We start from the raw sequence: 14,123 nt of genomic DNA on the forward strand, positions 1-14,123 counted from the left end.
GGTTAGAATGAAAGCCTTCAGGCACAGCAGCCCTCCAGGACCAGGGCTGAGTAGCCTTGTTTTATAGGGACAAGATAACTGATGGATTAATATTTGGTTGTAATTCATGCTTGGCAAACTTATAAATAGTATGCCAAGCTTTGATGTGCACAAGACCCTATTACAATGGCATCTTGCCTGTGGTGTTACGTGTCAACCATGATCAGAACGGGGGCGGTTTTGTAATGAGATGATGTAGTGGAGTGCCCTGAATAGTGGATTTCTGAACAATGGAACCGACATGTTGTCCTTTACTTCAAAGGAAACCTGAGCACAGGAGCATCGTGTTTTTTAAGTATGGTGCTTTATGCTCCAGGTAGCATATTCCTATCTATTTGGCCCCACTTTGCTCTGTGTTAATGTACTCATCTCATTATGCCTGTATGTTTGTAAGGGTTATTGTATGTGGTTTCAGACATGCCTGTATGCTGCACTCTGTATCTCTCTCCGAGTGTCCTCAGCGGTTACACTACTTGCTCATCTATGCATCATCATTTAGAGACAGATGCACAATTCAGGCATTCACCGCACCCTGGAAAAGACCTAATTAGTTGAAATACCTTGCTGTGTGTCACTTTGGCTGAAGCTAGCTGACATAAAAATTGCTTGTCCGATGGAAGCGGGGGCGTGGCAGTGGTGTATATCAGCCAGAGACCATGCCAGTGCTGACATGATTTGGACAGCAAGACAGCAGTGCACACAGCAGAGGGGAATGCTGGGTCCTCGATTGCAGGACACCCCGGAGCTTCGTCCCGTCTATAGCGCACAATGGGACCAATCTAATGAGTGCTCTCGGCCTGGAGGTGTGAAGTTCGAATTTATGGTTGATGCGGAGGCCAGTCCATGAATGAAGTGGCAGGTTAACACAAGCACAGGGAGAAGCTGCAAGGCCCCTCCCTCAACCTTCTGCAGCTGAAGTGGCCAGCTCTGGCTATAGCACAATAACAGTGGGACCCCAGATCCAAACTGGGGGGGAAAGTTGACATCAAGGCCAGGCAGGAGACCCTCAGATACATCCCAGGACTGAGAACTGAAGGTGCAAAGAGAGTGTAGGGGCAAGGGGCATAAACATCCAATGCAAAGGAAGAGTAGGTCTAGCTGGGGATTTACGCACATCCTCTCCTGATTTGGATTGGTAGAGAAGAGAAGCCGTGTATATAGAAGTGTCTCGTCGTCACGAGTTTGATTCTTTCATGAGCAGACAACGTCACAGGGATATTATGCTTGATAGTGACTCATTCTACGTATCATTTTTAAGGTGAGCCTTTCCATACCATGCAAATATGGACAATAAGTTGCTATGATTAATAAATACTGACTATGGCATGGTCAATATTCATTACTCATTTACAGCACATTATAGCTTATCAATATATTGTTCTAAGCAATTATGGTCAAGGCCTTCCAAACCGGGATGCTGTAAACAGCTCTTAACGGTGTTTGATAAATATGGACTGTTGCGGGCAACGTGTCTCAAGGAATGATTATGTTCATTATCTGTTATTGTTGAACAACAGCAGGAATCAGACAACATGAGAACCATTCACAATAGTCTTTTGAGTAGTGAGATGATTAATATACCAGGAATAGATTTCCGAAGGTGATTATGGAGAGCCTCTGTGGCCAGGGTGGCCAACCTGTGACCCTAGGGTCTCAATGCATAAAACGCTATTGGAGTGCAGACGAACGTGAGCAAGGTATACTCAGGTTATCCACTGCATCAATTTTTCCCTGCATAAAAGTACAACATGACGTTGCCCTATGCATAGCTGTTAAGATTAAAATATAATACTTTAAATGGAGAAACAAAACCCAACATGTACATTTTTTTCATCATGTTTTTCTTTGGTTGTATTTAATCAGGGGCATGAAATAATGATCACTATACACTGTACACACACATGCACACACGTATAGATATATGTAAGCTAAATTAAGAATGTCTCTCAGGCGGCTGAGTGTTGTGCTCAGACCAGAGCAGAGACTATAACCCTCCTCTAATTACAGGCATTGCACACTTCACAGTGGTGGCCATGCATGCTGTGGAATGTGTCCAAGACCAAGGGAATCTGTCTGCATCGCAGACCCTCTGTGACACTATGGTGACAGTGGAGATCGTGTCTACACACCTGACTGAGGGGACCCGTGCCAGTATGGTCCCCACCTCAAGGCCAAACCCCCACAGAGCTCCCCTGTGTTTGGGCATTAAAGGCAGTCTGTTCTGTTTAATAATCCGTTGCATTGTGTTGCAATTAGCATGATGACTGTGCGAAGTAATGATGTACTGAAAATGACTTCAAAATGCAGCGGGTTCCTCGATCCTACAGGCAATAAAGACCATCAAACTGCTGTTCTGTGTATCTCTGAAGAGATATTTCTTACATTTGACCTCTGCAGGGACTGGCAGTGTGACCTAGCATTTGTGAACTGGGCTCATGACAAGAATTTTCCATTTTCTGTTTTCAGGTAGGATTTTACTGTTGCCTCTTTGAGCAGGGTTGCGTTATATGTAAACATGTGAGCTGAAAGAGTTGCCCCAGCTAATGTGTCTGCAAGGCAAGTAATGTAATGTAGCCAAGTAATGATTAGGTTTAGCCAGTCTTTTATGACTTGATTTGCCATATCATCATGTTCTTTTCTCACTAAAACAATAATATAATAAATGTACATTTGTATTGATATCACATTTGCACTCATTTTGCACTCAAGTGTTCTGTATGAATCTTAGCAAATCAGTTGAGTATCTTTTTACCTGCTTTTTGACATTTATCAAACTAATAGGGCAAGAATGCATTATAATCCCCAATATTAAACTGTCTTTCAACATTCATAGCATTCTGTATGCATGTTCAAATCACTCATAAAGTCAAAATTATTTACAACTAAAAGCATGCAAATGACTATTCCAGTACTGTGTATTGTTAGTCAATTTGATTCAAAATGCCTGAGATACAAAACAATTGCAATCAATATAACTAAACCTGCAAATATATTTGAACTATTACCATTAAACATACGTTTTATTGTCTTGCATAGAAAAAAGTTTTATTAACAAAATAATGTAATGTTGTCTTTCTGAAAACAAACTGTTTAACGATGCATTAAGAAACAAATGTCTCTTAAAGAAGATACACATTTTACATTACCATGACTTGCACATCATTCAACGAAACGGCTCCATGTACTTAGTGACTTATTTACATTTACATTTACATTTATTCATTTGGCAGACGCTTTTATCCAAAGCGACTTACATAGGTTACAGTTCTTTACAATGCTATCCATTTATACAGCTGGATATTATGGCTTTATGATATTATGATATTATGGATACTTATGGCAGAATGTTCACTCAAATACAGTATATCGAGTTTCCATTGTATCGAGTCTGCTTAAAGTAATACAGCCACATTTCACAATTTTGACACAACTGATGTCCTGAGAATATTTGTTAAACCGAACAAGTTTTTTTTTTTCATTTTTTACAGCAAATACATTATATTTCCAAATAAATACAGAAATTTCATTTTGGAAAAAATGCACTGCGAGAGTTTCACAGTGTTCAATAAAATTAACTCTTGCAACTTATGCTACTAGGCAAGTATAACAGCAGGTTATTTTTTCTGGAGATTTGTTTTTTTTTTAACTTCTTCACTCATTTATTTTCACTTGCCCGTTTTTTCACTCTGAAAAGAAATAAAACAAAAATTAAGTTTCCTTCATGATCACGAGTCGCTGTATTTTATTTTGCATATTTCTGAAATACACAAGAAAAACTAATAACTACAGTGAGTTAATGTCGGACAGACACTTACAAAGGACATACACAGTCGGCATGCATCCCACCGAAATTAAACGAAGTACTTGCTCTCTGTGAAGTTCTGAGAGTACTTTGTGATGTACCGCTTGGACACAATGTATCTCTTGCCGAGTCCATGGGACCTTGACAGCACGCAGTCCACATACATTTCCCAGAAGAGTTGAGCCAGGTCGAGGAAGAGATCATTGTGCTTTTGCAGCTGTGACAGCTTCAGGTAGATCATGAAGTCCCAGAGGCCGCTGACCGTGCCTGCTACGCGCAGCCTCTTCATCTCGATGAGGGCTAGCGAGGCGGAATCCCAGCACTGCGGGTCTATCTCTCCCAGCCCGCCCGGCAGTTTGCTCATTCCTGCAGTGGTGTCTTTCAAAGCGTTCGGCAAGCCACGGGCAGCGGCGAGCGCCAGCAAGCACAGCAGCCGGAGAAACCAGCCACCACTCGGGGTTTTCATTTCGAAGGGGGAGCGGGAGGCCTGGGAGGTCAGAGAAGCGTGACATGCTTTAATATGGTCAGATGCAACATTTTCTGTCTTCGTTAACAGCCTAAAAGTTTCAAAGCTTGAATATATTCTGATTCTTTTTCCCGTAAAACTTCATTCGTGGAACGAAATTGCTTAGATATGTTAGTACATGCCACTAAACAACCGAATACTACTTCTTCACACTTGACGTTTTGACAGCTTTCTCTTTTCAGTTTCTTTTACAGGTGTAATTAAGGACCACATAAAACAAAAACTACTTGCACATAAAAGCATAGCGAAATGCAATATATAATACATGACACATTATATTATTTGTCATTCCTATTCTATAATGTGAAAGTACCTGTATAAAACATCCAAGCTGAAAATAGTTTCACTTACAATATAACGTCCTCCTTAAATGTTGACGTCAGTGGGGGGGGGGAAAGGTCCAGAAATAATGCAGTAAGGTGGTGAGTCTATGCAAATGCAGTCACACCGCGTAGACTTGTAAGAAACACACAGCTTGGAAAACTATGAGTATTTTTTCATGCCTGTGTTATTTTATAGTGGTGACCGCCCACAACCTTAGCGTCATTGTACTGGAGTATATGAGCAACAAGCGCGTTAGTGCAGGCAGGGAATGATCTGCAAGTGGCCGGCAGTCGCGTGGCGCTCCGGGAGGCCAACGTCATAGATCAGCACTAAACGAATGCGAAGGTGAGATGGACAGAACACAGTTCTAAGTTACACAAAGTGGTAACAACATATATACAGACTGTCCAGGAGGCATCCTTTATAAACCGATTCACTGCTTTTCAATCGCTCGGAGGCTGATGAAAGATACCACATGGGGTGGTGATTTTAGGTTTAGGGATTTTCTAAACTATTATATAACGTTAAACATTTAGCTAGAAACCTAATCTCTGAAAAAGCATGTGTTTAATATCGACGTTAGACTACTATTTTTAAAACAACGCAACATAAACTACAAAATAATGGATTGGTAATTTTGTTTGGTGTTGGCTGTAGATGCCCAATTATCTCTAACCGTTAAATTCGCCACCTGGATGGCGAATAACTTCATTGTAGTTGTATGTGTTCATTGTAATTGGCTGTAACCAGATTGACACGGCTAACGTCCAATGAGTTTTCTACTCGGGACGAAAATGTACAGTTTCCGGCTCAATCGCACAATCGCGTTGCCCGAGTGGTGATGCAGATTTGGTGAGCCACAGCACGATGACTTTACTAGCTAGCCGCCTAGCTAGCTACAAAATATCCATGTAAAATTAGAACTAAATCTGTTCATCGTTAGACAAAGTAACATTACAGGCAGTGTATTAGTTTAGAACGCCGTGTGTGCAGCAACGTCAGCATGGTTTGGACCAGCAGAATTTGCTACAGGAAGGTTTGTGACGCTGGACATAGTTTCCTAAAAGGAGCGTATGCTGGGTACAGTTACTGGTTACTGTCCAACCGAAGTGTGTAATGCTGAATACATGTGTCCGGCTATTTGTACTTTCTGGCTGCCTAGTCTGGCAGCCGCATGTCTTTTGACAGCGTGGTGTAGCAGTGAATTGCACTACGCTAGCTGACGTTCATCTGATAGGTAGGAAAGTAGGTAGCTATGTAGTTAGGGATCAAAACGGAGAATGATCACACGAAGCGGGTTTTTATGCTGCCTAATTTATTTGCCAAATTAACAAAAAGTCGTAAGCAGCTGGTAACCAGTTGTGAGCAAAATAAACTAAACCTCTTACACGAGGTGTAACGCAATATTTCAGTTTTTCGTTTTGTTTCTTAAATCGAGCCATAGCACATCAAGACGGTCATTAGCTAGTTAGCTAGCTACAGTCAGTACCTTCTCTTAGGTAGTTAAGCAGCCTACCTGGGGGTGGCCAAGGTAAAACGAATTGACCTCATGTTCAAGTTCCCCAAGATTTATATTCAAGAAACTTATACTGATATTTTTCACCATGGAAAGTTATGTCTGTTAAAGACGTAATAGAACACAGTTACCTTTTTTACCTCACAATGTTGTGGTTGACAAAAATGCAACACAGCTGTAGAAATGATCACCTGGAGGGTAAATTTTCTTCCTCTATATGATTTTGTGCTTAAACTATGCTTTGAAGCACCTGTTTTGCTTTTAATCTTAGTACAACACTGTCATTTTTGGTGAATATAGATGAGAGGAGAAAGGAAACATTTACATGGAGGGTTTAGTGGTAGGATATTACAAATGGCCAACATTTTAGAAAAATTACGAACAAACACCTTTCCTGTTTTCCTAGTGTTTGTTTTAAAGGTGCAGCAAGGTTGAACTAGCTCATCTTGCCACTGCGTGATGCCAAAGGCAGTGATTGGTAGCTCATTCCGCAGCCACACACTTGCTATCTTTTTCCATTTACTTTTCAATTTGCTTTTACACCCCCTCACGTAAAGCAATAAAACCAGCTATCGATTTTTTCCCCCAAAGCTCATTCAACAGAAGAGCATTACTGAAGTCAAGTTTTGGGCAGGATAGGGCGAGTACACCCTCAATAGTGTTGTACCAGCAGCAGTGAGCTTTTTTGCCTCATCATGATTAGCCCTGTATCCAGTAAACATTCATTGGCATGACATTAAGTAACGCCATAATCAATGTTATGGTGTCTTGTTTTCCCTCTGGCAGTATGGAAACTTCGTGGACAACCTCCGGATTTACGTCAAGGGTGGGAGTGGGGGCATGGGATTACCCCGTCTTGGTGGCCAAGGAGGAAAGGGAGGAGATGTCTGGGTGGTAGCGAAACGCGGTGCAACCCTGAAGGGGATCAAAGACAAATATCCTCATAAACGATTCATTGGCGGAGTTGGGCAAAATAGCAGGTAAGTCTTATTCTCTGGTTGGTTGACTGCTGTTTTCTAGGAACAAAGGTGATCACTCGATTGTCTTTGAGCTGAAGTTTATGCCAGCAGCAGTTTGGTCAATACTCATCTTTCTGCCCGTGGTGAGTCATCAGCACTTGCACTGGAGTGCGTCATCGGTTCAATAAGATCATAAAAATTTAAAGGGCCACTCCATCAAAAAAGGGACTTGCAGTGTCTTGAGTTTGAAACATGAAATCATCAGTTATCTCTTTTTCATGTTTTAAATTGACTGGTACCTCTAACTGATGTCAAGAGACAAGTTTCAGGTGATATCAGTGGATGATTCAAATGGTTTCCTTTCACAGAGGAGATTATATTCTGTGCAGCACACTGACTCCTAAACAGACTAGCTTGATCTGCAGTATGGTCAATTCTGAATTTGGCTAGATGTACATCATCTATGATGACAATCTCTGTTGTCCTCAGTGAATGTCATTAAAGGTTTTGGCTCTGAACAATTTGTAAAATATTTGGGTAAGCTTGCAGGTAATTGTGCAGTGCCACCGGGGTTATGTTTAGAAAATGAGGATTTTATCAGTGAACATTTGGAAATATTCAAGTTTATTTGCTTTTGTGCACATTGTAAAATATTACTTTTTTGATAAAAAACAGTATTGGTTTCAACCAATGAATTTGCAAAAAAAAAATATATATAATGTAAAATATATGTATGGTCAGAATCACATGTTCTTATCAAAATGCCAAATATTTGAAAAGTAGAAAAACCCTTTGGTGATTCCTTCATTTTATTAGTGCAGTTTGTCCTGAAAATTCAGAAAATTCCATGCAGGCAACATCTGTTGGGTAGGAACAGAAGTCACCATCAGGTGCTGGAGTGTAGGCTTCTTTTTAGCTGGGCACATGAACTTTAAGTGAGCTGATGAACTTTCTCTATTTCACTCTTGGCTTTATTTTAAATCAGCCCCTTTAATGATCCCAGAGGGGATCGTGGTATTCAGAGATATCCTCCTGCCCGGAGATGCCTGCGCTGTCTGGGCTCCTTCTCCACAGCTCGTTAAGTGTGTCTGCTGATAAGTTAAATGACAAACCCTGGAGAGGAGTAATATGTAACTTCTTGTGGAGAGAATTTGCAGCACGTGATCAGTGTTCTCGTTGAATGGGATTTGATGTATTTCTTTGGGAAAGGAACGCTGTGGTTATGAGTCGTGCATCCTGTTTGCGTCAGCATATTATTCTGATGTTTGTCCTCATCTGATATCACAGATCTTTGAGCCTAGAATGGGATAAGGCCTTTAATGCATGTGTAGTCTCTAAAGTTATGAAGAAAGCTGCGGTATGAGAAATTGTCAAGGTATATTTCTTTGCCCATTTGTAGAGCGTGGGTGCTTCACTTGTCTAATTAACCATTTGACTGGTCAGTAGGTTATTCGGTTAATTTGTGTGTAATTTTGAGAAACGAGGATATGTGAAAATTGAAAGGAATAGCATGGGCCAGACTCGTATCACCTCCCCCCGCCATGACTCTGTAATGGAGTCCTTCATTTGCTCCAGCACGCTGAGGAGATGCAGTTTCCCAGGAGATGAAGGGAATGCCGTTTCCTTTTTAGCATCCGCGCCCTGAAGGGGAACAAAGGCGAGGACCAGCAGATCTTCACTCCCCCGGGGATTGCAGTCACCACCGAGGATGGAAAAGCGATAGGTGAATCCGCCGTGTCCCACCTGCGGTCTGCAGTGTTCTCCGAAATCCAGCGCTCTCCGAAATCCAGCTCCCTGCCACAGCTGTCGAGATGCCTGCTGCGGTGTGCGACTGCGCTGGTTCAGTCAGCTCCCATTTGTCACTGCAGCTTCACGTGGGATGTCCAACAGTGGCATGCCATGCAGGGTTTTGACCATGGAAAGCCATACATTATTTGTGGCAAGGCGTCAGTCGCCATTGATGGCTGAGAAATATCGGAGCAAATTGGAGTTTTATTTTTTCAGTGAGTGAAGTCGGCCATCTTGCCTGTCAGCTCCTTAGCTTGATGTCCTTTACTTCTAAGCCTGGCAATGACCGTCTGATGGTACTGGTAACAAACTAGCTTGCTGGCTTGTACAATACTTTGAGTCTGCAGCCAAATGTCTTTGATGACCGAAGTTCACAGCCAAAGCATTTGCAAATGTGCTCCCACTCAGACAAAATATTTTGAATGCATTATGTCCAAAAAAGGAACCCCTACCCACACAATTCCATCTACAGATATTTTCCTGGGACTGACTATTACAGTGGTAAAAACAATATTTTAAAGTTTTACATTGTTCCATAAAATGTCATTGAAAGGTTGTACAAAATAGAAGTGTAATTATAGTAGCAGCCCTCAGTATGGGCACCTTGTGCACTCTGGGAAATGCAGTTTGTCTGTTCCAGGAGAGCTGAATGCAGAAGGGGATCAGCTCCTGGTGGCCCGAGGTGGCCATGGTGGCTCACTGCACTCCAATTTCCTCCCCAGCAAAGGCCTGGGCCACCACATCCGTTTGGACCTAAAGCTCATTGCTGACATTGGCCTTGTCGGGTGAGACACATTTCAGAATTTGTTTCTTTTATTTCTTTAAAATCAACTTGGCAAAATTTGGCAATTTCCACTTGCAACTCTCATTAGCAACAGTCTAGTTAGCTAAAGTTGTTGGCTGATTAGCTATGTAGCTAGTATTAGCTAGTTACAGCTCAATTCAGTTTTCACTGGGATGGCCAGGGTCATCCTAACCTGATCCAGCTGCCAGTCTTGGTTTACTTGTTGGGCTGATGGTGCACCTGGTTCTTTTTAACAGTTATCATTTACTGGATCTTCCAAATGGCTAATGATTACCTGTCCAATAAATATTTAAATATTTTCTTTACTTGAGAACGTTGGTAGAACAATGTATACATATCAGACTGTTTCTGCATGTGTAAGAGTTTGGTATGATAATGGTTTTGTTTGGCATTTCTGTTTCCTGTAAGGTTTCCAAATGCTGGTAAATCATCTTTGCTCGCTGCACTCTCCCATGCCAAACCACAGATAGCCGATTATCCATGTAAGTAAATCCGTCAAGCAGAATTTCCCAGCGATGTGTTTCACATGCTTTATTGTTCTGCACTGGACCATAGCAGGTACAGTCTTGTGACATTTTTTCCATTTGTATCATATACACACACTGCTTCTATAATGGACTCTGCACATCACACCAAAAAAAGTGATTAGAATGTTTTTCCCCAGTAGTTCAGATTCGCATGTTAAATCCATCCTTTATTTGTGCTTTTGATTAAAATCAGTAAGTTTTTAACAGCCTTTTCATATTTTTATTCTGACGACGTGCACATAGTGTCCTTACATACAGGCACTAAAATGGATCGAAAACTAAATGTTGCATTTTCACACTTTCTGTAGTTACAACCCTGAGACCACAGATTGGCAAAATCATGTATGATGACCACAGGCAGGTAAGCAAGGAAGAGTTACCTGCTCACCCCTCACAAAGGGTCAGTTTGGTGCCCAACTCTCAAAGAATGCCTTACACTCAAATTGGGAGAAAGACATGAGACTAGCCCAATGTGGAAACTGTTAAATTTAGACATTGTAGGAATATTACACTTGCCTAGCAGCTCTTATATGGAGCACCTTTCACAGTGCACTTTATCTTTTATCCATTTATGCAACTGATGTTGACTGAGTTTGTTCTGACTGAAGCAGTTCTGATTTACAATTAAGTTTCCCAAGGGAATGTACCACTAGGGAATCGAACCAGCAACCTCTGGGTTAGAAGCCTTGCTCTTCACGGTTATACCACACTACAGCACTGGACAGCGACATCAGAATGGTGACAGCAGGGGAAGGGGCGAGGTGGGAGAGAGGGGACTGATCGGTGTACGGCTTCCTCAGGTTTCAGTGGCCGACCTGCCTGGCCTGATCGAGGGTGCTCACCTGAACAAAGGCATGGGACACAAGTTCCTCAAACACGTGGAGAGAACCAAACAGCTGATGCTTGTGGTGCGTGCACTTCCAGGATTCAGTGTTCAACACCAACACGTACCCTGACATTTTAAGCTATATGCCAAAATTAGCATGTCTGATCTCTGCCTTCCTTTTCCTTCCAGGTGGATGTCTGTGGTTTTCAGCTCTCCAGCAAAACGCAATCCAGATCAGCCTTTGAGGCCGTGCAGCTTTTAACAATGGTGAGGCATGTGAGAAGCCTCTTTGAAAATTACAGGCAGGATGGTCATCTTATCGCTGGAAAATTTCCAATTGCACACCGATGAATAACAAGTAAATATATGACCTGTAGATGATATCAACAAGTATATGCTTCAATGGGAGGCATTCACCCTAAAAACAAGATCTGACAGAAAAAACATTCACTCCCCCCGCCCCCATTGAATTTTCACATTAACAGTTGTGTTCAGTGTTTATGTGATGTGTGTACTGCATTTAAAAGGAGCTGGAGCTGTACAAAGAGGAGTTACTGTCTAAGCCTGCCCTTCTGGTTGTGAACAAAATGGATCTTCCAGATACAGAGGAGAGCTTTGAGGAGCTTATGGATCAGCTTCAGAATCAAGAAGGTAATTCACAGAACATCTCATAGTCTGTGTTTCATGGAAATGAGAGTGGAATTGTGTGGCCAGCTTTTTTGATTTGCACACAAATTAATGGCCATTCGTATGGTCTTCTGCTTTTAATTTGGCTCTCATATGTGCATATAGTACACTTTTTTTCCTGTGCATGCATCTTATACAGTCAATACACAAACCAGTTATGATACTGTAAGTGTAAAAATGGCAAGATCTCCCAGGTGTGTGTTTCCTTTGCTTTGAATTTCATTATGACTGGTGTATGTCTTCCTATCTTAGATTATGCACATTTGCTTCCAGAGGACATGGTCCCAAAAAACAGCTTGCAGTTCAAGCACGTGGTCCCAGTTTCCGCAGCAACAGGGCATGGCATCGAGGACTTGAAGGTGTGCATTCGCCAGTCGTTGGACGAGCAAGCTGCCGTGGAGACGGAGGCCCGGCACAGAGAGCAACTCCGGGAGCTGCGGGGGACACGCTCTCCTCCTGCCAGCCCCTCATGGGGCTCCCCTCGCATCATGTGATCTGGGGTTGACGCTCGCCCTCAGATTCTGGCGAGGCTGGAGTGTGTATGAATTACGCCAAGGCCACTCAAAGCCGATAGCCAAGAGGAAGCGAAGCTGAACCGGCCCAGTCATGAGGAACGATCGGTCAGAATCTCTCGATTAAGCGCTCGGACGGAGAGAGAGCCAGAAGAACCTGTGGGCCGGCTTATCTTGAATTTGCTCAATTCGAGATTGGTTGGGAATCACCTGGGAGTCACAGCGCTGAAAAGTGGACCTGAGAACAGGGTCGTGAATTGAATTTGAAAATGAGAGTCTCTGCCAATATAGCCCCCAAGAAAGACGTCTCAGCTAAATTAGTCCAAACCCTGCTCTAACAATGATTGTCAAGTAGATCAAAGCTGTAAAGGTGTGCATGAGGTAATTTTCCTGGGATGAGTGTATTTCGGAGCCAAAAAAGTTATGGGAGTGACAGGGAGCTTACCGCTGTCAGATGGCCTTGAGATTGCTGCAGGCATGGGGGACATGTAGTTCTTTGCGACTGCTGTTGACGGGCCTAATGTGTTACCATTTCTTTTCTGTTGAATCCCATTCATTTTGATTTCAATGTAACGCTTTCATGAATGTGAAGAAAGGTACACAGTGCCATTTCGATGAAAGTTTTATTTTATATTAAATATATTACAATACTGAATGATATTGTAAGAAAAAAAATATGGGCATTGATTTTTGCATTGTCAGTCTATGTACAGCATACAGAAAAAAAAGAATGCAGTATATAGATTTTATATATCAGGAGTAGAGTTGGCGATGCAGGTCAGCAGACATTAGCGGGTTTGTAACACAGTGTCCTGATGCCTCTATTTGAGCAGGCTGTTGAATCGTGTACTGAATTGCGTAATACATTCAAAGAGAGATGGACCAGTCCTCTCGCCTTGGTTGGGATGAAGCACTTCCTCAGGGCAGTCACTTAACATAATCACAGCCAGGATTACAGTTACAGGCAGCAACATTAACACAGCTCCCCTTGCAGGGATTGTCAGAGGAGAACAGAGAGGCAGCCATGAGGCAGGAACAGAACTTGGAAGATTTCCCAATGCCTCAACAGACAGACAGTAAGGACTTCATGCTTTTCTCTGGCGTGCACTCTCTCCTGATTGGTCCAGACAGCCCATGTGACATATCTGGACAAGTCATAAAAGAGCAAGCGTTTACACCTCCGAATTCTTGGAACATAAGATAAACATGTTGACATGAAAGGCCCTTAGCCTGTTCTTAGAAATGTTGTTGATACCTCTTCATTTGTGCAAATTTTGAAGTATATTACAGAACAGTTGGGTCTTGGAAAACAAGGTAACCTATACAGTGTGAACTATTGCTTGAAATAATTGTGCCATGACAGAACTTATATCCGCCCAGAGCAGACACCTGGCATGGCTGCACACTTCCGTGGTCTGAACAGCATATGAGTAAAAAAGTGCTCTGACAATCCGACGGATGGAGTGACTGAGGTCTGGAGACAAGTGAAGTGTTTGCGTGTTTCCACAAAATGTGCTCGCACATGGAACTTTTCACAGGTCACAGCCACACAAAAATGGAGTGGCTTCCAGTATACTTCCGAGTTTGCACAAAAACTATGGCTGTACACAGGTCTTGGGTGGAGTCAAGGCCGTGTCTCACACCGGATAAAAAAAAAAGTGGTATATGTATTGTAAGTAAAAAAAAAAAAAAAACACCTAGTGCTCATAGCAATATGAATCCAATATTGTAGTGATCTTAATATTAAGAACAATAATATTGCATACGGTAGTAATTTCATTATCAGTGCCCACATTGAAACAAAAGCTTATT

General features: G+C 42.2%; 2 protein-coding genes across 4 annotated transcripts; one reads left to right on the plus strand and one right to left on the minus strand.

Annotated features, from left to right (window-relative positions):
- Nucleotides 1-3,890: 3,890 nt before the first annotated feature.
- Nucleotides 3,891-4,307, minus strand: LOC118785049 (protein FAM237A-like). The gene has a single exon (XM_036539575.1). It carries the CDS (start codon nt 4,305-4,307, stop codon nt 3,891-3,893), a length of 417 nt encoding a protein of 138 aa, XP_036395468.1.
- Nucleotides 4,308-4,965: 658 nt separating this feature from the next.
- gtpbp10 (GTP-binding protein 10 (putative)) lies at nt 4,966-12,909 on the plus strand. Of its 3 annotated transcripts, none has more exons than XM_036539162.1 (10): nt 4,966-5,036; nt 6,994-7,187; nt 8,798-8,889; nt 9,595-9,739; nt 10,168-10,241; nt 10,595-10,647; nt 11,087-11,194; nt 11,302-11,379; nt 11,640-11,763; nt 12,052-12,909. In XM_036539162.1, the coding sequence occupies exons 2-10, from the start codon at nt 7,048-7,050 to the stop codon at nt 12,291-12,293; spliced, it is 1,056 nt and encodes a 351-aa protein (XP_036395055.1). In that variant the 5' UTR covers nt 4,966-5,036; nt 6,994-7,047; the 3' UTR covers nt 12,294-12,909. The 3 variants fall into 3 exon arrangements, with proteins under 3 accessions (XP_036395055.1, XP_036395056.1, XP_036395054.1); XM_036539163.1 differs by lacking the exon at nt 4,966-5,036 and adding an exon at nt 5,514-5,543; XM_036539161.1 differs by lacking the exon at nt 4,966-5,036 and adding an exon at nt 5,535-5,727.
- The last annotated feature ends 1,214 nt before the right edge of the window (nt 12,910-14,123 follow it).

The sequence above is a fragment of the Megalops cyprinoides genome, chromosome 10 (assembly GCF_013368585.1).
Source record: "Megalops cyprinoides isolate fMegCyp1 chromosome 10, fMegCyp1.pri, whole genome shotgun sequence".
NCBI classification, from domain to species: domain Eukaryota; kingdom Metazoa; phylum Chordata; class Actinopteri; order Elopiformes; family Megalopidae; genus Megalops; species Megalops cyprinoides.

What these genes read in the sequence shown, in the direction of transcription:
- LOC118785049 (XM_036539575.1), bottom strand. Translation starts at nt 4,307, where the DNA reads ATGAAAACCCCGAGTGGTGGCTGGTTTCTCCGGCTGCTGTGCTTGCTG.
- gtpbp10 (XM_036539161.1), top strand. Translation starts at nt 5,695, where the DNA reads ATGGTTTGGACCAGCAGAATTTGCTACAGGAAG. An exon ending in GCAGAATTTGCTACAGGAAG is followed by an intron (nt 5,728 to 6,993) that starts GTTTGTGACGCT and finishes TCCCTCTGGCAG; the next exon opens with TATGGAAACTTCGTGGACAA. An exon ending in ACAGATAGCCGATTATCCAT is followed by an intron (nt 10,242 to 10,594) that starts GTAAGTAAATCC and finishes CACTTTCTGTAG; the next exon opens with TTACAACCCTGAGACCACAG.